Source organism: Aythya marila, assembly GCF_965140915.1.
Source record: "Aythya marila genome assembly, chromosome: 6".
In the NCBI taxonomy this organism is placed as follows: Eukaryota; Metazoa; Chordata; class Aves; order Anseriformes; family Anatidae; genus Aythya; species Aythya marila.
In genome coordinates this window covers 7,319,528-7,341,973 of record NC_139047.1, presented here as the reverse complement: position 1 = coordinate 7,341,973, position 22,446 = coordinate 7,319,528, and the positions used below count along the sequence as shown (strand labels likewise).

The following is a 22,446-nucleotide window of genomic DNA, read 5'->3' as shown; positions in this document are numbered from 1 at the left end:
GTATCCTCACCATGGACACAAGCTGTTTTTCTAATCAAGTCACATCTGTGACTATCAGGGTGATAGGAGGTTGCTGTGTACGTGGACACAAAACTCACTGGTAGGGCTGAGAATAGAAGGTAGGGATAATATTCACAGACTGGCTTCCCTTAGCAGCCTTTACAGACAGTGAAGTGAAATAGATCCCTTTGGGTGGCTGTGCAGTCAGAGCAGATAAGTGAAGGTGGGTGGGTTTGGTGCTTCTAAGCTGAACATTTTTTTTTTATTTTTTTTTTTGAGTAGTCTGTAGGGAAATGGTGGTGGTGTGATGATGACTAGATGAGGAGTTGCAGGTTTTACTTGTTTATCCTTGTTCCTCTTGACAATGGAAGAACTCCTGGAGAGGGCTGGTATGTTATATATCCTGGTGTAGGGGGTGGTTGTGTTTAAGCCTTGTGTCAAAATTAGGATCTCAGTTTTATTCTACCACTTTTTCCTCATAATCAAATGGGATTTTCCAATGATTGATGTAATTTATGTAGGGCATTTAAACAGACATGATAGTATCCTTGTAATATTACTACTATAAATCCCAAAGCAGCATCAGGAATATTCAAATAAAAATTCCTTATGCCCTGATCTTTATCTACCTTGCATTTTGCTTGATATTTATGAGCACTGGCCGCATTTATTCCCTCCCATGCTCCACAAAGATAAATTTTGCATATTTAGAAACTTTAATGAGGAGAGGCTAAAATAACTTGTTCAAGTTAACAGCAGGAACATGGCCATTTTTGAGGCATTTTTGCCTCAAATACGAGAGAACATTTATGCCAATGTGGAATCGAGTGTTAGTATTTTGCTTTAAACTTTGAAGGAAAGTCTTAGTCCTTTATATATGTAATACATGCACAATATATGGGTGCAAATTTCCAAACACAGTTAAAAAGGAACCTACAAATCTTCATGCACTCTAACTTCAATCTTGAACATAGGTTTCAAAGATGATCTAATGTCATCCCTTGTTAAAAAAGAACTCAGCTGAAACCCGTGTAAGCTCTCCGTTTATCACAGAACAAGTGATTGTATATGACATGATGCTTGAAGATCAGGAACACAGTGTGACTGTTCTGCTCTCATCGGTTTATCATGTCCCATTTTGTTTTGACTTTTTTCCCCCTCTGCCATTGTCCAGTGCTGAGCTTAGTACTACCTCAGTCTGCTCGCTCATGTGAAGAGGCTTGCTCAGAGAAGTGTAGATGCACTGCTGGACCAGAAATGGTCTGGTGGGAGTTGGGGCTGTCTTTTATGAGCAGACTCTGAGAAACATGAAGTCATGAAGTCTTCAGAAAGAGGCAATCAATGACGGAATCTCGGACCTGATCCCCAAATACAGTCCGTAAAAGTTCGCTGCCATGAAAGATTCTTGCAGCTTGTGCAAGCAAACACTGCCCCAGATGATTCAAAGCAAAACAGGAAAGAGTCTGCTGTGCACAACCGCTGAGCCAAATACCTACTGAAACTGTGCTGTGCTCCTTAAATCTTCTGAAAGACCACTGCAGTCTTAGAAGCAAAATTTCACTTCGTCATGTATGGATTTGGGTATTTCATGTATTGAATGGCTCAATTACAGCTAAGGTTCACTTGAAACTCCACTTACCAGTGGAATTTGCAAAGTGTTGAGGAAAAATATGAGCACAGTATTCGTATGGGTTTACTTGTCTTGGTTAGTTAAAAATACTCTCAAATGTTTCTTTTTGGTCTCTGGTCTTTACAGTTTGAGTTACCACCTAACTGAAGTGACTTTCTCCTGATGGGTTCCAGATATTGTAGAGAATCACGTAGTGAATGACTAGTTCATCATGAGTGCATGTCCTCAGGGATCTCTCTTTTTTTTTTTTTTTCCCCCCCACACACATTATTTCCCACATATTTGTGTGAGCAGACACTTCTGTGATTGTTTGTTAAGTGTAAAGACAAAAGAGCACAGAAGACTGAATCAAACCATCACCTGAAATGCTAATGAATTGCTGTTAGTGCTGGCTGCAGTATTCACTCCTCTGTACTGTCACTAGCGGAGCAAAACTGAAAAGCAAATTGAGATACATTGAGCTTGCCAAGGCTTGAGTTTGGCTGTCTGCTTGAAAAGTTGTACAGGTGTAGGGTGACAGTAATGGGCCTCCAGTGTCTGCTAGAACATGCAATAGGTACCAAAACATAACCATGATACAAACATGATAAAATATGCCCTGAATGCCAGTTGCACAGTGAAGGAGTGTTCCTGCCTGGTTTCAGTGGCCAAATTTGTGCAAAGATTTCTATTCTCTGTCTGACCCAGCCAGCCCCCGTTGAAAGTTTGGCTACCTCCTGATGTAATGCATTGTATTTCTCAGCTCCCCGAGCCATGTGGTGTGTTTGGCTTCAGCTCTGTGGTGCTTTTAGCTTTGACAGTTTGTGAACAGAAAGCAGTGCTGCCAGACAGACTGGTCTCTTGTCATATCATACAGGAGAATGCACCTTATGCTTCTGTTTGAGAAAAGCATGTGTTTTTATTAATAATTGTGTGCACACAGAAATAATTGTAGAATCTGTTGACTACAGCCGGTTGCAGGGCAGCCTGTGTGCTGCTGCCTGAGTTTATTGCCTCTAACAGGAATGCTTTATGCAGAGAGAGACTCCTTAAGCTAATGTCAATGGTTTTACTTTCAGAGCAGTCCATCAGTGCCCACGGTCATTACAGGTCTGGTTTTCTTTATTTGAAGCAAAATATTACTCTTTGCAATGAAAATGGGAAATATGACAAGTTTATAAAGAGGATTGTTCTTTTACTTGATGAACTGGCTTCACCTGTGAGTCCGGTCTAGTGGATTTAACCGGCTTTCTGTCACAGATAAATCAATCCACATTATGTGGGACCTGACTTGGCATATTTTACAAGGAACATTAATCCATTTACTTAAAGCACAAGCCTCAAAACAAAGTTACTGTGCAAGTTCCTAACAATAGCATTCCTTTGTTGTTGTTGTAGCAAAAGATAAAAATCTCAGGATGAAAATATTAGGGATGCGAGAGATGTCAGGTAGACTTTCAGTCATAGGGAGAGAGAAGCTCTCAAAAAGCCTCTGTATTACTACTGCAGTTAGAGCGATCTCAGTATTTATTCCCAGTCAGCTATATTAACAGGGAGGTAAAACAGTTCTTAGTAACTTAAGGTGAAAATAGAAACATCGTTGTTCTCCTAAAATACTTAAATCACCATTTGGATTTAAAACTAGTTTTCAAGAAATGCAGTGTGTACTATGTGTTCTTAAGGATAATAAGGATGTCAAAAAATTATTCTCAATACACGAGAATTCTCAGAATACACTAGAATTCTCAGAATTCTAGCCCGAATTCATTTTAAAAGCTATCCTCAATTTTTATTTTTCCACCATTTATTTTGCTGAGTGAAATAAGGAAACGTATCTTTGCTTAAATTAAATAAAAACACACTGAGAATTGAGTAGGATATACTTTTACAATTCAAGGAATTGACACAATGTATTTACTTGTCTTTTGACCGTCATTTCAGCAAACGCTTTCTGATAACCAAAATATGCACAAGCCTTCAGAAAATTATGTCACTCACAGCATTAAGCGTTTTGATACATCCTTATATCTCAGTTGCTCTCAACAAGACATCTCAATCTGTGGCACATCTGTTCTGCACGTAGCTGAGAACTCTGGCTCTCAGCTGAAAAAGGTGGTGACAATTTTGAAGTGCACAATTTGAGTGATCTAGAAACGTACAACTACTGAATGGACCTAGATGGGGACTACAGCATTGTGCTTATGCTGAAAAGTTGTGGGTAAAACTACCTGGCACCAGAGTTTAACTACAGCTAGTTGATGGTATGATGGAATACATTTAGGCCATATCTAGATTTTAATACCTACATTTAAATGTCAGATTTGGTAGTCATCCTGAGATCAGCTGTTATAATTTGTGTTTACACAAGATAAAAGCTAATCTGAACATAGGAGAACATTTTGTTCAGTGTTTAAACATCCTCGGATTACACAGAGAAAGGGAGAAGTGAGTCTTGTTCTTGGAAAGGAAAGATGTAAAGCAGAGCACATCTTGATGTGAAGAATAGTAGATGAATTCTTCCTGCCCTGAGGAGCACTGTTTTGTGAGCAATTGCGGTTGTAGAGGTCTGCCAGAGAAGTGCTGCACAGCAGAGAGAAGCTCTTAAAACATATTCAGATTTGCTTCTCACTCTGGTTGTTTATCTTGTATGTTTTAAATACAAAGATTATCGTTCCAGGATTAGCAGAATCTGTTAAATCTCTGAAAGTTAAGCTTGAAAGTTGCCTGAATTCCCTTCTGAGGGAAGGGGAGAGGAATGCAGATTGTGTGAATTGTCCATCAGAAAAAAAATATTACCTTGAAAAAGAAAATTTCCCAGCAGCAACCACTTCACAAATATTCAAAGGTAGAATGATTTCTGTCTGGATGTATAGATAAAAAAAAAAAAATAAGCTTAAAGTGGGGAAGGCTGGGAAGGTTGAGGTGGGAACTGGAAGCTCTCTAACAGCTTGGCTTCCAAGCTCAATTCATTTACATGTTGTATTACATGGGTTAATGCCAAAGGTACAAAAACAGGTGTTCTTTCTCAGCTTTATTTCGTGGACCACAGTACTATTTCCTTTCCTCCTGCTGCTGTGTTCTCCAGTCTAGAGTATGAGACCATGTACTCATCGAAATCAGTAATTAGGCTTTAATACCTGACTCTCTGCGCTTTGGGAATTGCAGATGTCTTGATGTTTTGGAGTAAAATGATACAAGCTCCCCTGTTGAGCATCCTTGTCCATCTTGGAACGCTAACTTTGAACTTCTTGTCTCAAATTTGATGCGCAGGAGTTTATATTACATGCTTCTAAATATGAAAACACTGTGTACATTTAAAAAGAAAAATATATTATTTATTTCTCCTAAGGGAATATTATAATCTTACTTTCAAATTTCAGCCACAGATAGATGCGGCTTCCAGTTGAGAAGGCTGAGTTTTTCACATGTAGTGAATTTTTTTCCCCCTCTCACCACCTCCCATGCTGCCTTCTTTTCCAGTCATTAATTGGGTATTCGGTCCTCAGCTGGTGGAGGGGTGAGGGATAGCAAATCGTGTGGGTTTGAATTGCAATTCAGGGCCCTATTTCTTGAACTTGTAAGTCTATTTTGATGAGCATAAAATCCAGAAACACTTAGCAGAGAGGGTTTTTTATGCCCTCTGGGGTAGATTTTCATTTTGTAAAGGAAGGTGGCCTCTGTATCAGCAGTTTCTGTTGGTGAGTCCATAGTGAAGCTGAAAGAAACATGAGCTAGATTCGACCTCTGGCTGTCCATATCCATGTTGGACGGGCAGGACCAGCAAATGACTACTCCCTTTACTTGATTTTAGACTTTCTGAGTCCTAACAGAGAAATACGGCCTGTCTGCTTTTAAAGGTGACTTTAAAAAAATGTCTTTTTTGAGGGTGATGCTTTTGTCACAACATTAACATTGCTCCTGTAAATTTTCATAGAAGTAATTTTAAGTGGAAAGTAGTTAGCATTGGTCTAACGGAGCCGCTTGGATTCACAGAGGTGGCTGTGAGGCAGTAATAGTAATATAAATGGATTAAATCCTTAATGCCACTGGAGATAAGGAGCTTTGTGTGTGTCCAGCTTGTTTGTGAAGCTGAACTGATGGTTAGGTGCATGTGGAAAAAAAAAAAAGAAAAAAGAAAAAAGATTGGATTTAAAAAAAAAAAAAAGAGTGGGAGAAAGGTTTTGTTTCTTCAGTTGTCTCACTGGTCAGTAACACCTTGCAAGGATCCCTGTTAAACAACTTTAACAATTATCTAAAAGAGAAGTAAACAGCGTTTTAATGAAATTCAGCAGGGTATTAAACGTGAGATACTGCACACACAAAAACACTGGAGAAATTATACAGGAGAGCAGAAAATGTTAGCAGAAAATATAAAAAGCAAACTCAGCCTAATTAACATAAGTAAAAATAACCCAAATGGGGAAAGTGACAACTGAAAAGCTTAAATGCTTAGAAAATAATCTCTGTGTGTGGTTGGAAACACCAGTGAGATGTGGTACTGAAGCGTGCTGATGATACCAGAAAGCTTCAGGCCAGTGACTTGACATTTGCTAGTGTATCAACTAAAATTCATGGCTGTTGACTTTGGGACTTAGCTCAGTGTTGGTAGGGTGAGGAGAAGTTGCATGGTGTACAATTGCATCCCTCTAGGTCTGTGATGTTTGTATGTGTCATGATTTTTATGCAAGGATGGTGGACCTAGGAGTGAAGGCAGCTGGTCGTTGTTCGAGCTAAACATAGAACTTTTTTTTAGTTCTTCCAGCATTGAAAAACATCTTTACTGATATGCTGTTTCATTCCCCTCTTGCTGCCTTTTTAAGCTTAATAGTGTGTTTAGATGGTAGCTCCTGAAAATTCAGATGCAATAAACAATTAGAGCATATTTTGTGTTAGTGACTAAAGGCTTGTTTGTTTGAAGTTTGTTCTTTTTTAAAAAAAAAAAAAAAAAACAACAAACACTAGCTTTTTTTCAATTCACCATTAAAAATAATGATTTCCTTCTTAAGTCAGCAAGAGTTGACATGATGAATCATGAAAGATTCATATTGAACTTCTGTACTTTATAACAATAAAAGGGACGCAAGAAATGTGTAACTTCCTTTTATTTTCTTGACTAGGCATTATGTCCTCTTAGGAATTGTTTATTTATAGTCTTTCATTTAAACATTGTTTTGGAGCATTTTTGTTGTATATAGTATCATAGAACTATTTTTTGGCAGCTGGTACGATGGTTACTATTAATGCACTTCAAAGTCAGGAGGTCTCCTGGTTTTGCCACTCTGGTTTGGTAGTGTTAAAAAAAAAAATCTATGATTGTTCATACATTGTTTGAAAAGAATGCTGCTCAAGAGCATTAGTAGTGGCTTCATAAAAGTCTTTTGGTGGCCTGTCTTGTTCATATTAACAAGTTCCTGGCATCAGTATCATGGAAAGCAGATGGAAAATGAAGAGAGGCGTGTTGTTTCGGGTGGCTATGCCAAGACCTTTAACCTGGGTTCTGCACTCCACTGGCAGAGTAATCGATGAGACTAAAAAGGAAGATGTGTCTTAAGGCCAGACTAGGTGAAGAAGCAGTGTCTAGCAGTACTGGATTTGTACTTCCCGAACATCATAATCTGTTTTATACCTAAACAACATTCAGCTTCCATATTTGCAGGCATTACAGTTTCCATAGTAGTCTTGGAACTATAATAGGCCTTAAAGCATTCCATGCTGCTAATGCATTTTACCTGAGAAAACGTGGTAATGGTGCTTCAAACAGAGTGTTGTAATAATTAGGTGCGCCATTATAAGGCTTTTTCTGGGTTAACATGAAGTGAATGCCACAACAGGATTGGATCTGGACTACTAAACAGGTGATTGACCGAATCTCTAGCCTACATTTGCTTCTGGGCGTCTTTCTTTGTGTAAGCTCTGGTTGGATCCTGTGGGCTTAAGGGCAGTTAGGAGTTGGAGCATGTTAAATACACTCCAGAAATACGTTTCTTGTTGGTATCTGAAAGGAATCCAGGTTGAGTGCTTTGAGATCTCTCTGAAGCAAAGTGCAGTAATGACAGGCAATTAGGACAGTTCAGACGTGGGCTTCAGAATGGTCCGCAGTGGTAATGCACCTTCATAGGGCAAACCAGGTAAGATGGCTTTGTGTCCCACTGCTCAGCTGTGTGATAGGACATAAAAGAACAATAAGGGTCAGGTAAATCAATTTACTATTTCTGTCAGTGACTCCTTCAAATTTTCAATACCTGTGTGCTACTTTTTTTTTTTTTTTTTTTTTTTTTAATATTAATAATCTATAATGTATCTTTCATCATCATCCAGGCTTAACAGGGGGAGACTGTTAAACCACAGCAGTGATAGTTCCACAATCTTGACAATTGTTAACCTATTTCCTATGGTTGAAAGGCAGTGATTTCTGCACCACTTATGTTCTGCAGTTGTCATACCGTCTCCTTTTTAGCCATCTTTTCAGCTGCTGTCCAGCCATCATTGTTGGGATGTTAAACACTACGTGTTTATGTTAGTAAGTTGCTGGCATTCTGTGAAAATGCCTAATTTCAGGTGTTGGTTTGGAGGCTGCTGCACAACCTGTAGAGGAAGGGGAGACAAACAAAACTGAGAGCACATGCTGCTTTCACTTTTTCTTTGTCAGGAGCCTGTTCTTCTCCACTGAGTGTGGGGGGGATTTCCAAATGTGCACAACTAAATCAGCGTGAATCCCTGAGACGGTTTTTATTTTGTGCTTGTGGAGTATCTACCACCATGCCAGCCTATTATATCTTATGTCTGGGGGAAGAAACAAGCTGGTAGTTGCAGCTGATGCTGCTCAAGGTCCTGGAGAGATGAAAGGTGTTGCAGGAGTTGTGGGGGAACGACTACTTTTTCTGTGGGAATGCTGACCCTAGCTTGTTACACACAGAAGTTTTTTGGCTCCCATGCAGCTGTCTTCTGATATGGGATTTGGCTTTGCTAATAGCAGAACCAGATGGGTGCAACCATCACCAAAATAGTCCTGTGCAATGGTAGTGAACTGAGGGTGTGTGGTACTAGTAATGAATTACTTTGTTCAAGTGTAAATATCATCCATTTGAGTAAAGGGTCTGTGTATGATGCTCCTTGCTTCCCTAGACTCAGGAAGGCACATCATGTTTTTGTAGGTTAGGCAATTCTTGTTAGTTGGTTGTTGGTTTTCTAAATGCACAATTCCACGAGTTAATCTAGTTGGACCCAAAAGTAAGCATGGGTAAACCTCTTGCAGGAGAACTCCAGATGCTTGTATCCTCATTTTGCCATTGCAGATTTGCGTTTGCCATCAAAGTGCATGTTGTGTCTCCTTGTCCACACAACTCTTCACATGTGCATGGCAGTTTGAAAAAAGTGAACCTGGTATATAGATTAAAAAACAAGAATAGTTGTAACACATGTTAATGTGTTTCCCCTGACTTGCTATTTGGACTGAGTAAGTAACTGTCGTAAAACAGTTACAACATAAGTTGTTTTCCGAGTGATTATATTTTATGTACCTAGCCATTCTTTGGTCTGTCACCTACCTAATAATGAAGTCTCTGATTCTGATTGCTAGAACCCCTCTGATTGCTGCTGGAGTTATTGGTGGCCTCTTCATCATCGTCATTGTGGGCCTGACATTTGCTGTGTATGTTCGGCGCAAGAGCATTAAGAAGAAGAGAGCGTTGCGAAGGTTCCTGGAGACTGAGGTGAGCATGTGTTCCTTCTCACAAAATACTTTAAATTTGGGAAGGTGTGCAAAACTGTTCTGCTTCTGTACTAAGGATGTTGAGGTCTCTAATCCAGTTACCGTAAAGGTCTGTAGAAATCTTTTGCTAACTTGTGCAGGACTAAACTGATGAAGTGAATGATGCTATTTCAACGTGCTAATTTTCCGTACATACACGGATCTGTGGCTTTTCATATCTAAAAAAGATCCACATGATCACATAGCCATGTTCCACCAGATTTTTAAGCTCTTATCCTGCTCTCTGTTGAAGTTCTGTCCCAGTTCATCAATATATTCAGTAGTTCTTGTGCTTTAAAATGACAAGATTTCATCCAGTGCATACTGAAGTCAACTTTGATTGAAGTAGGTTACTTTAATGATGTCTGGTAATAACTTAAGTTCATTAGGAATGCTTAGATGCTGGTATTGCCACTCACTCTTTGCTCCAGTACTTGTATTGCCTTTGTGGTCCAAATTTTGTCAAAGCCTCTAGTTCCGTCCAGTAGTAATAATGTGCTTTAATAAGCCAAGACACTTTCCAGAGCATAAACAAGTAAGATTCACAGTTCTGCTGCCAAAAGCACGTAACAGTTCTATAGGACAGAAAGCTGCGTCCATTCTGTTCTGCTCTTCAATTTGCAGGTAGTGGAGGAGGCAATCTAGGAAATATTCTTAACCATAATACTTAGTCTTTGTCAGTTACAGCAAAAGTGGTTACTACCGTCTACACAGTCCTGTACGTTGAGACACTTTGATGATGATATTAAATAAGGGTTCCTGCCTGCGAGATGATAAAGCTTGGAAATACTGTTAACGACTGATACTTCAATAGGGTTTTGTTAACAGTGCTGTTCCCTGTTATTTTAAGGGTCCTGCTTCCACTTAATTCCACTGTAGCGCCTTGGAGCAAATGATTTATGCATCCCTAATCTGTTTTCCTAAATACCTTTATGCCTGCCTAGAATTTGTGTTGTTTGTTAAATACTGTTCAGGTTTATGGAACGCTTAACTAAGTGCTTTTAGATAGGTAAATGTTGACATCATATCAGCCCCTATTTAAGCAAAAGCAAGTAGACTGTGTTGCATAAGTGAGGTACTGGCTTTGAAGTCCTCGTTCTCTGATCAGATAAAAGCTGTGGCTGATGATGTTTACTGAGGGACTACGGTCTTCTACTGAATTTGTGGGGAGGCTGTTGTCTTGGCTTAGAAATGGAAAATTAAATCAGGAGTATCCTGAAATAAACACACAGAGCTTCAGCTAGAGTCTCTGTTTCTAGCTGCAGGCTATGACAGACCTATCTTTCTATCAGTCATTCTCAGTAATACTCTACAAGGAATTCTTTTAGGGCACACAATACTACTTCTCCCAGCCATATGTGTGTTGGTGGCCTGTAGCACAGAAGCTGTTTTCACTCTTCACAAACTGAAAGTACCGAAGCATTCCTCCAGTCTGCCTGGTTCTCTTTTATAGTGAGCCTTCTTTCCTTCATTGCATTAGTATTGGGTGTCTAAACAGGAAGGACAAAAGAGAATTATTTTATTTATATTAAAAAAAAAGGCATCTCAAAAATTATTTCTATGATGACCTGTCTTGTTTCTGTTTGGTTTTGTTATGTTTCCATACTCCAGTAATTTCCAGTTAACAGTCTTCCTACCTGAGCCAGAGTAATCTGGTCAACTGATGAAGTAGTCCATGATACTCAAAGAGCCATAGCAGCAGTTGGAAAACTGCAGAGCACAGAGCATTTAGCCTTGTAAACAGACAACTTTGAAATACTGCAGCGGTGTGAAACCAATTTGAGTAGGAGTAGCCCTGAATTATTTTTCTCATCCTGTAAAGGAACAGGCTATTTTTCATTGTTTAGAATGTTGTCCTTTTCATTTACTTTTAATTTATTTTTAAAGAACCATAGGTTGGTGTTTTGTTTTGTTTTTTTTTCCTGGCAGACACGGTACCATGTTGATTTCTGAGAGCATTTTTAACTGAATGTGCTATTGTGGTTCATTTATAAAGATTTCTTGGGACATGATTGTCATCTTGGGCAAATTGCTTAATTGTGCCTTTCTCCCCCCGCCCCCCCAGTAAATTAGTGGTTGTTACAATTGCTTGTCTGCTTTAAGTTGCTTTCTCCTTAAAGTTGTCCTCTTATACAGTATAGCAGAAGTTCAGAAGAGTAGTCCCTTCTCCAGAACAGAGTAAGAATGTGATGATCCATTAAGTCAGAGTTATTTAGAAGAAATATGGCCAACTTAAAAGGCACTAAAATAGGCAAAAATAGAATGTGGTGTGCTGATAATAAATGCTGTATTTCTGTCATGTGGAAAATATTTATACTGCCTCCATTAGTGAAAGTCCTTGGGTGCATTACTGTGACACCAATTCAATTTCCGGTTCGTAATTCCATCATGCAATTCCTGGTGGAAATTATCACATGGTGAGTGAGGACTTTCTTTATCGTGTCACTCAGTTTCTTAGCATTTGATTGATTTACTTTTAAAGGTGAGACTCCTGCAGAAGTTGGCAGATCAGTAGTCCTCACTGTCTTACTTCAGTGTTAAACTGGCTTGATTGTTTTCAGTGTAAACTTCTGATGGGTTTTCACACTTTAAGATACTTAACATTGTAGGACTTCCTTTCATAGCTTGTGGAACCCTTAACTCCAAGTGGCACAGCACCCAACCAAGCACAGCTTCGTATCCTGAAGGAAACTGAACTGAAACGAGTCAAAGTTCTTGGCTCTGGAGCCTTTGGAACTGTATACAAGGTAAGAGACCCCTCTGTGCAGCGGTGACTGGCCTCATTTAACTTGGGAACAGTCAAGTTCTGCATTGCAGCAAGGCATCTTCTACTGTGGGTAGATTCATGAGCCCTATGTATTTGGGAGACTGATAGAACAGTGGGCTTAAGACTTCAGTGTTAGGCAGGCTCATGTACATGACTGCTTGGTGAGAAAAGGAGTGTCAGCCATGAGCATACTTGCATGCAAAAGGACCACACAAGCCAGAACATCTTGCTGCTGATTTTAAATGCAGTATTGATGTTGGCTGTTCTGTTCTTACGTGATGGCTTTACAGTACAGTTCTAAGAAGTTAGATAAACTTTGTCTCTCATTTCACAAATAGGTCATGTAATAGCTGTTATATGATGTTATACAGTATTATCTAAATTTTAGTACCTTCTGTTTCTTCCAGTTTCGTAGGAAATACTGGTTATGTTAATGCACTCCAGAACAATCTGGATAAAGGAGCAGAACCCAAAGGGAAAAAGACTTTATTTACTTTTTTTTTTTTAGATCTGTTGGTCCTGTTCAATTTCAAAAGGCACGAAGTAGGGCTTAAGGAGCAAGTCAAACCAATCACTAAACCCTCTGGGAGGAACCCATACCTGTCAAATAAAGGTGATAGTCCAGGGCATTGGAGGAGCATAGATATGGTGTCTGTCTCCAAACTGGGGGCGGCAATGGAAGAAGTACAGATCAGATGACTACAACAACGTCACCACAACACTTTTCAAATAATAAATTTGAAAATTATAAAATGATAGAGACAGGTAACACAAGATTCCCAGGAACACAGAATAGATTAGATAAGAGCGATGGTAAAGTAGCCCAAGAGACAGGCTGAATTGTAATTACAAGGTTTGCTTCTTAGCTATCTCAGCTTTTAATTAACATTCCACTTTACATAAGGGTTGAGTTTTGGTGTAAGAAGTAGTATTGTGAGATTTTTTTCCTTGTTTCTTTTATAGCTTGTTTTGTGTATTCTCAGTTCCGATGTTTGCAACTGAACTGCATAATGATGCATAATGTGACAAAATACATCAAAAAGAAATGTAACTGAGTGAAATCTTTATGATTGTTGTCTTATTAGTCTTCTGTCACTTTTCTGTGTCTTTCTAGGGTATTTGGGTCCCCGAAGGAGAAACTGTAAAGATTCCTGTGGCCATTAAGATCCTTAACGAGACCACTGGTCCCAAAGCCAATGTGGAGTTTATGGATGTAAGTAGGAGCTGAGCAGCTACTTTGAGTCTTGGGGGGATCTTTCTTCAGTCCACAGAGGTTGTAAAGAAGAATTCCTGTCAGTTCTTTTTCCTTATATTTAAATATTACAAGGAGATTTGTACACAGTACCAATATCATGCTGATGTTTAACAAGTGCTACAACACAGCGTCCCTAGAAAACCAGTTGCTGGGATTTTTCATGTCGTCAGTCTCCTTTCTTCTGTTAGTCCTTGACAAGCCGTGTTAATGCATATCCGTAGCATTTTCTGTGGTAGCAATGCTAACGGAAAAACAAGGTTACACCTCATCTGGTCAGTGCTATTTCTCTGAAGTTGAAGAACTAGACAAATCAGTATAAGGCAGTGCTGTGCCCTGTTCAGCTTGCTGCATGTAGATCATCGCATTCCAGAACCGCAGGTATGTGGACTACCAGGGTAACTTCAGTGCCAAAATGATGTAGGGCTGGGTTTTTCAGTGTGCAAGGCATGGACTGTAGGCCGTTGGGAGTTTTCTTACAGGTGGCCATCCCATCAGTGGAAAGCTGAAACAACTATGTCTCGTGTGGCAGATATTTTCCACTTCTGTGGCAGAGTGTAGAGATGAGAGCAGTTGTGGGAGAAAATCTTGCCATCTGTGGGTCTCCACTGGTGCAGGGACAGAAACTTAACTGTTTTCTGCTTCAGTTTCCCTGGGAACTAAGCACTGAGAGTCTGGGAGCTGTCAGCAGAAATAAAGCATAACAGGGAGAAAAAAAAATATGCTGGATATAAAATCCCTTTTGCCTTACTAATCTAAAATACTTTTTAACAAGAGGTCAAGATCATTTTCTTGGATGTTTTATGTCGAGTCCTGAGCTCTGTGTCAAAACCCAAGCCTCATTGATGCTGAAACTTTGTGTGCTATTCAGTTTCAGTTTCTAAACAAATCAGAAATTTGTACTTTTTTGTAAATTGCTCTCATGAACTTGAAAATTACATAGGACTTTCAAATCTTGAAGGTCTCTTCAGTGTATAGGCTTAATTAGATTAGCATTAATGAGGGTATAAAGCACAAGGAGACAGTACTCCCATTGTATAATCTACTCCTACATCTAGAAGTTAATAGGAACATACAGCTATGGCTTTAGCTGTTTCAGGTAAATGATCATACGTGAGTTCCCAGGCAGTTGACCTGGCGCTGTATAGATCAAGGTGCTTCCTCTGCATTTTACAGAGCTCTACACATTTATGTTGATAACACTGAATAATTGTGCACAAATTAAAAAATGGCTCTGTTTGGATGAGATGAGTTGGCCTAAAGGGATGAAGAGGATTACATATATTTACTTAATGGACAAAATAATGGTGAAGAGCATTGTTAGTGGTAGAGCTCCAGATAGAGAACTGGTATTCAGCAGTCTGTTGAAGCGAATGTGCAGGGAGTAGAAGACCACTGACTGTGAGCTGTGATGCACTGTGATGGCAGCGGACACTGATACAGAGGGAATTGATGTCACTGTATGAAAGTCACTGGAACTGTGCTCTTTCTGCCAGAGGAGGATCTGGTTCTCTGATCGAGGAGTTAGTAGCAATGGCTCCTTACTTGATATTAATGTTGATGCACTGTACAGAGAAAAGGTAAGGTCCTTGTTAAAAGGCACAGTTGCTAGTGTGAGGTTTCGGAGCTCAGCTTGATCTGCTGACTTAATTCACTGGACTTCTTTTCCCTCCAGTTCATGCATCTGATGAGCAGCCCAGAAATTATGGTTTTTTTGGATGCTATGGGGATTTTAACTGTGTAACATACAGCTATGCTAGGAGAAGTTTCTCTTTAAATTAACATTCTCTCGTAAGCCTCTGATCCAGTTGTAACAAGTTGGGGGAATAGTGAAGTTCATTGTGAGTCCTAAAGGTTAATAACAACCTAGAGGTTATTTTGATAATAATAAAAGAGAATTGGACTTCATCATCAGTTGGTGTAAGTGACAATAAGAAGGAATAAGATGTTTTGTATCAGTGCTGCATTTGATATATGTGCAGTGGTCTGTAACATCTTTTGCTGTACAGAACTGATGAGAGGGCAGATTAATTTTACTCTTTTGAAATGATTTTTCATGCAATCATACAGAAGTTCCTGCCTTACTCACTTCCTAACCCAGTCATATATTTCTTGAAACAACCATCATTTTAAGAGATAATGTTTATGTAAAAGAAGGGCCCTGGGATAGTTGCTTTCAGTGTGACCACTCCTTTCTGTCCTACAAAGGGCATAGTTTTAAATTGATGAGATACTGTGAGGAGATGTCTATCGTTCATTGAAGAGTAAGGTGTAGCAGGAAACTCTTTTATACTGACCAAAGCCTCATAGAAACAATGCATAAGCATGCTTGATAAAACTTGAAACTGTTCATTGGCATTGTTTTATTAGGAACATTCATAAGTACATGTACATGTGAGAACAAAATCCATCGGTTGTTCTTCCAGTAAGACGAATGTTATGAATGGTCGTTGCTGGTCAAAAGCAGTCGTATCAGATTCTTGTTAAAGGTGTATAGGTGGCTAATGGTGCTTAGGAGCACAGTGGACATTGACTTAAATGTCTGACACAGTTATTAATGGAAAGGGGAGGTCATTGGGAAGATGTTATGAGTCTCACTCAGTTGGCTTTCATTTTTTTTGAACTTGTCAAATACAGATGAGCTTTTGTTGATAACTCTACCCAGTTGTATATGTCCTTGTACTTGCAACTAGCACTTGGTATTCCTTTCAGAGAGGCTCTGGAAAATGTAAAGGCTCTTGTACACACCAGTTTGCATACATGGAGGGTACTTGGGACGCTTACTCTGCACCATCTGCAGAAATAGATGGGAGAGAAGTTAGTGGCATAGTGCATAGGCTCTGGTTTAAACTTGTAACATTGGTGGAATTTAAGTGCTTAAAGTGCTCTGGGAGCTGCTGAAATTCTGTTAAATGTTATGCTAAAAGAGTAAAGAACAACAATTTGGCTACTGGGCTGTCATTTCAGCACCTTGAACACCCACTAATGGATCTGTAATGAGTATAATGATACAATGCATGATGTTAGCACCTGCTATGGCCAAACACCTCCCACCCTCCCATCAGGGGATGATGAATGGGCCGTCATCAAAAAGTACATCCCCTATTTGGATTTCTTCTTCACAGAATTGCAGCAGAGTCTGTTTTCCGTGCATTCTCCAGAAACCCCAACTACATCTTGCTTTTACTCTGCTCCTTGCCCTCTTTTGTTTTTTTGTTTTTTGTTTTTTTTTTTTTTTACTGTAGTAGTCTGTTAAAATAAAGCAGTCCAAAGTCTACTACATAGCCCGTATTGCCTTCTCCAGGGAAGAAACAGAATGTACATGTGATCTAAGAGAAATTTTTTTTAGTTTTACTTGTGTGTTTTGGTTTTCTTTTAACCTTGCCATTGTTGTTGCCACTGTTCTGTATATTTAGGCCTGTGTTTCTTTCCAGTTCCTTCTGAAGTTGTTCAAATCTGTGGTCATTTAGGTCTGGAATAATTTCACAGTCTAAAGCATTTCATTCAGGTGTTGAAATGGTTGGGTGCTTAATTTGTGGGGCGTTGTTTCTCCTCACTGCCTAGCTAATCACACTTCACGGTCCCCAGAAGGGCCCTGGAGCTGGAATTCAGAGTGCAGCCATTCTTGCTACTGGCCCGCCTGCAAGCATGTTCACGAGGAGATTCACGAGTGGATGGATGCAGGGGTATCTGGAGGGAAGGATATCCTGCTCCTCACCCTGAGACCTGCAGCTGTAAGGAAAGATGGAAGGTCCTGGCTTCTGAGGAGGTATAAGAGGATGCTTATTGTGAGAAAAGTCAAATAAGCAGCTAAGAGGCTACTTGACGGTTGAACAGGGAGTTGTAATTTCACTTTTGAAAACGATTTCTCCTCCTTAACCTCAAATTATTTGACTGCTACGATTATCTGGTAAGTCAAGTAGCCATTGGCCTGATCAGATGGTTTAACATCAAACCAAATGCTCAGCTAATCATGTAATACATTCGAGAGACATGCGGAAATTGGAAAGTGTAACAAACCGTCTTTGAGGCTAAAAAATATCCTAAAACTAACGTGTCCTGGGGAAACAGACAAGTGATGAAGGCCTTTCTTTTGTAGCCCTCTAAGCTTGGTGTTTCCAGGAAGTAATCTTGTGAGCTCTGATTCTGTCCAGGGTTTTGATCCACTTACAAGTTTAATCTATTCTCTCTGAACTTAAATGCTCCATTATCTGTTAGAAAATAATTAGAGGCTGCAAGCACAAGTCTGCATACACAGAGTTCCTTGGGAGTCCCTGAGCTCATTGAGATGAAGACAGTTTGACTAATGGTGGTCAGCTGATACTGGGCCAGAAGCTAATAATAGCAGGCAGCGCTGCTTAGCTAGGTGAGAAAGTTAACTTGGGAAAAATTAAACTGAAGGGTTTGGGATTTATGGTTGGAAATAAATTTCCCATTCTCATTTGTTTCCTGGTAGAGAGCTTCAAAGGCAGTTGGTTTCTTTTATGGTTTTATAATTAAGATCCAGGGGGCTTCTTGACTTCGCCTGGACTTAGTGTAGTTCCCTGCCGTCCCTGGTAGCAGCGTTCATGGAGCAGGAGAGCATTTGTCAAGCAAAGTATAAAGGTAATAAGTGACAATGACCTCCACCAGGCGTGCAGCAAACAAATTAAAGCTGCATATGTTGGGCTGATACCCACATCTTTTATTTCATTGTGTTTGTATATATGACCTAATTAACTAAACGAACAAAGCAGTCAGTCTTCACATACTGCACAAAGGTAAAGTAGCTTTTCCTAAATTGTGAACCCCTCTTAAAATTAAGACAACTAAAGACATACCAAACTTACCTATGGCTCAGAGGCTTCAAGAGAACTGGTCACATAGCTGACCAGCCAAAAAGGTTCAGCTGGAAACCGGGTGAGATCTGGGTAGGTTTGTTTTCTGACATTGTTTCATCAGGCATGTCTGGAGGCCTTGTAGAAAGTACAGCAGCTTGTCAGGTGGCGAAGGCAAGAGAAGACTTCCCTTGGTTTCTGCTGTGGCCATCAGACAGAGCAGGTTTCTAAGCTGAAGCTCCTGGTTCCTTTCCCTGGCCCTTGGCAGCTTTCACAGAATTATTAGGGCTCCCCCAGACATGCCAGGATGTGAAGTTTCTCTGTCAATACCAGTGCCTTTACACTGGGGACCCTTGTATGGTCCTGTCTTTTGAGTATATGGGTGATGGTGGAAATAGTCTTGTCTATCTGCTGGATTACATTTAATTTCTTATATGCATCTCTTGCTGCCTAGCAAAGTGTTTGACCCAGGTCTTCAACAGTGCCTGTAGGGGCTTCAGAAAGACCAAAGAAGTGAGTACAGGTCATGGTGGTTGGGTGGTACATGCAGACACTCGCTCCATAGTCATTCTACTGACTGCAGGGCTGCTTGGGAAATACCACTGAGTTAATCTTGAACCTCAGTTGAAAGGGCAGCTTTAGGATCAAATGAAATTCTTTATGGCAGTAGCAAGACATTTTTCCTTACTCTCCTCTGCTGTCATTTATGTAAACATCCTTCTTTCCAACTGGCATAAGGGGTCTCTGTAAAAATAGTGGCTAATGAACAGTGGTGTTGCTGCACCTGCCTGGCAGCGTGCTTCAGCTGCAGTTCGAACAGTTTCCTCTCCATCACATTAAGTTGCTGGGAATGGGGGGGCAAAAGGGTGACCTAGCTCATCTGATTGTAGATTCCCTTTTGTGCAGTCTCCCCTCTTCTTCTCACTTAACGTACACTGTAAGTGTAGCCTCTTAGGAGGGGGACCTGCCTGCCTGTCAGTTCCAGGCACAGAAGCTCACTGTGATTGCAATTACAATTTCCAACTTGTCCAGAGATGCCAGAAATCAAGCTGTCCTTGAGAACTCTGCATACCGTGCACAGGCCCCGAGAGTGATCAGGCTCCACAGAAGCTGGAAATCTGATCACTACTGAAGGTTAACTGCTTTTAGTCATCTGAAGTTTAACTGTTTCAAGACCACGTTAACTTCAATTTCCATCTTAAGTAACAATTTTCTGTTTAAGTATTTACTTCGGTAATTTTTCCTTCCACAGTATGTGAGGGTAAGATGTGTGTGCGTCTGTGGGGGTGTGTGTTAATTTTCCATATGCAAGAACATGTGTCAGTACAGAGAAAAGATGAAGTATAAGCACAGCCAGACAAGCTGAGCTTATAAGCATAGCCAGACAAGCCAGGCTGTTTGGAAACAATCCTGCTGGCATAACACTGTAACTGAAAAATGCAGTGAGAGGGGGAGAGTTTGCCTGCTCCTGCTGATGGGGGGAGGAAGTGAGCGCAGTTGAAATGAATGGAGCTGTGAATTTGCTGGTGAATTCAGCAGGGCCAGGTCTTGGCCTCTGCAGTCATCCTTCTGAGAAGGCTTCCAAGTTGAAGGGAAAATCACGTGCTTTAGCGAGTGGCTGATGTTACAAGGTATTCCTGAATGCTTTCGGAAGTACCTTCGGAAGGTTTTGGTTGATGGCAACGGCAGAACTCCTTATTTAATGTTTGCATTGCAGAATAACTTGGAAACCTTGCATATGGTTGGGTAAACGTGGGAGTAGGGAGAAAATAAGGTAGGCATGCTAGTTTAGTTTATTTGCTGAAAAACACAGATGTATGTTAATTGAAACTATTAAAAATTATAATGAAATTCAAGTAGTAGTATTGTCTATAAAGGGCATGTGTGATGGAAACATTTTGTAGTGATGTCTTTTAAAAGGTAAGAGGTACGCCAGTAACATGTTGCTCTTTCTTTTTTGGAGTGTATGTTTTCCTTGGAGTGTACATTAAAGACAGTTTTTTGCGTAGCTGCATGTGTTATGAAAATCATGAGAGGATGAGAGGAGACCCTTCTGTTAAAAAGCATTTTAAAATTGAACAAAGTGGGTGTGTCCAAAAAAAATCAGCTTTAAAAAATATACTTGCACATGTGCAAAGCAGCCTGCCTGAAAGATACGCAAAGTGACTGGGACCACTGGAGTTCTTTGCGGGGCCTTTCAGACATCTTCAAATGCCAAGTGCAGAAAAAAACTATGACAAAACTTGGTAAAATAGAAGATAAGATTATAGAATAATGTGACACGTTATTAAAAGCTGATCCACCTAGCAGATTTTAAAGCAGACTTCAGTACCAAAAACTGGCCAATTAATGCTGACCTAAGACTAAAAGAAACTGAAAGCTTTTATTTAAGATGCTTCCTGTTGCTTTACGTTTTTTTCTTTGTGCCTCCTGCTCATTAACAATATAAGACAAGCACATTAAGTTCTGAAGTGCAGTGCATATGTCAGAACGTTGCCACACTGATTTAAAACAAAACAAAAACACACACAGAAATACCCCCATATAAATCCTGGCCTTTGTGGGACCTCTGCCAATAAAAAGGAGGTACTGCTTCCACAGACTTAACTGTACTACACCCTCAGCAAGCCATCTCTAGCTCAAGGTTAACAGTGAGCGTAATTAGGTTTGTTGGAAAGACTGAATAAGAAATATCTTGAGATTTAAGTCAAAGGAGCTGGCTGTAAAACTGTATGTATATGCTGGTTGATCATTTTTGAAGTATACTTGTTTGTGATTTACTTCGGTGCCAGATGGGTAGGCTATTACATGTCAGACTTCTCATGAAAACTGGCTGATGAGGCGGTGTGAGCACTAGCACATGCTGCAGCTCACAGATCAACAGCAAGGCACAACCTGAGCGAGGGCTAAGGGCCCTGAAGGATCAATGCATTGTATTTGTCATACTTAGTTTTATGCTGCCAAGTCAACTTTAAGTTAAGGATTAACAAGGTGTGTTGTTTTTTTTTTTTGTGCTGAAGTGAGGGGCAGGAGGAAAACAAGACAGTTTTATAAAAACAAATACTCATGCTGTGTCCATTTTTAATAGAAGTGTAAGAGTAGGGAAGTGCAGGCTTGTAAGAACTGAACTTGATGTATCACCAATCAAGTAAGTTTTGTCTTAAAATCTGCTAAGAAAATTAAGTTTGGAATTTCTCCTTTATTTCTTCATTGTAGTTAAATTGTTAAATTGTTTTCCATGTCTCAGTGCTGATCCTGACACCTCAGATACATCAGCAACTGTCACGGACTGACAAAAATGGAATAATTAACATCTGCTCATATTCTACATATTATTTACAGGAGGTAGTCAACTGTCCCTGTCGCTGCTTGTCACATAGTTGTATTGTAAGAAATAAGATGAGCAAATCTGGTGCATGACTGGGTTGTTGATGATCTTTGTAATATTCAGTCAGTACCTTTCAGACTTCAGTGCAATAACTAGGATAAACAGAGCTGGAGTTAAGGTCGCAATGTGGCTGTGAGATCACAGAGCAGTAATTGCTGGCTTGAAACGCTTGGTCCTCCAGTACTGAAACTATAGTTCCAAAAATAAAAAGATTTTACACAGCAGTATTTTCTATATTAACTTTGGCGTTGATGCTTATTGCAACATACGGCATTGCTTGGCCCTATTAAGATCTGAAACCTTTTGTGCTGTGAAACCATGGTGAGCTTGTCCCTACCCTGAAAGACTTTGAGTCAAGATGGACAAAACAGATAACAGGCAGAGGAATGATTATTGTTATTATTATCCACCATTCATAGATGGGATTCTGTGAATTGCAAGATAGAGCTCACAATCTCAGAGCAAATTCTTTAATGGTTATTATTATCTTTTCTTTTTAATTAGATTCTGGTTTTAAATTGGCTTGGATTGTTTGCCTAGAAAAGCAGATATGAGGTTTGTTTTCAAACAAAGCTGTTTTCTCTAATTACCCACCGAGAACGTGTCTGAGATGTTCTTTTGAAATGCCTCTTGTTATCAGTCAGTGCTTGCCAACAAGTCAGGTATTTTAAAGAAGTTAGATTACACTTGATAGAAGGCAAATCATGTATTAGGAACAGAAGAGAAATCAGGTATTCTCACCTCTTAGTTACTTACAAGGTGATTATGATTGTTTCATAAAAGATTCTGCTTTATATAGAATATGAGGTTTTAAAATGCATAGATAAATCAGCATTGCAAGAAACACAATTAATGTTCACATG

At 39.7% G+C, this 22,446-nt stretch overlaps 1 protein-coding gene across 3 annotated transcripts in view; it reads left to right on the top strand.

The window, feature by feature from the left end:
- Positions 1 to 22,446, top strand: part of ERBB4 (erb-b2 receptor tyrosine kinase 4) — a gene marked incomplete at its 5' end in the record, with an annotated part of 567,763 nt that overhangs the window by 436,177 nt on the left and 109,140 nt on the right. For all 3 annotated transcript variants that reach the window (XM_082763474.1, XM_082763473.1, XM_082763475.1), the window contains 3 exons: positions 9,189 to 9,321; positions 11,984 to 12,106; positions 13,241 to 13,339. In XM_082763474.1, coding sequence (XP_082619600.1) covers positions 9,189 to 9,321; positions 11,984 to 12,106; positions 13,241 to 13,339 — 355 coding nt within the window. The remainder of the gene's footprint in view (positions 1 to 9,188; positions 9,322 to 11,983; positions 12,107 to 13,240; positions 13,340 to 22,446) is intronic.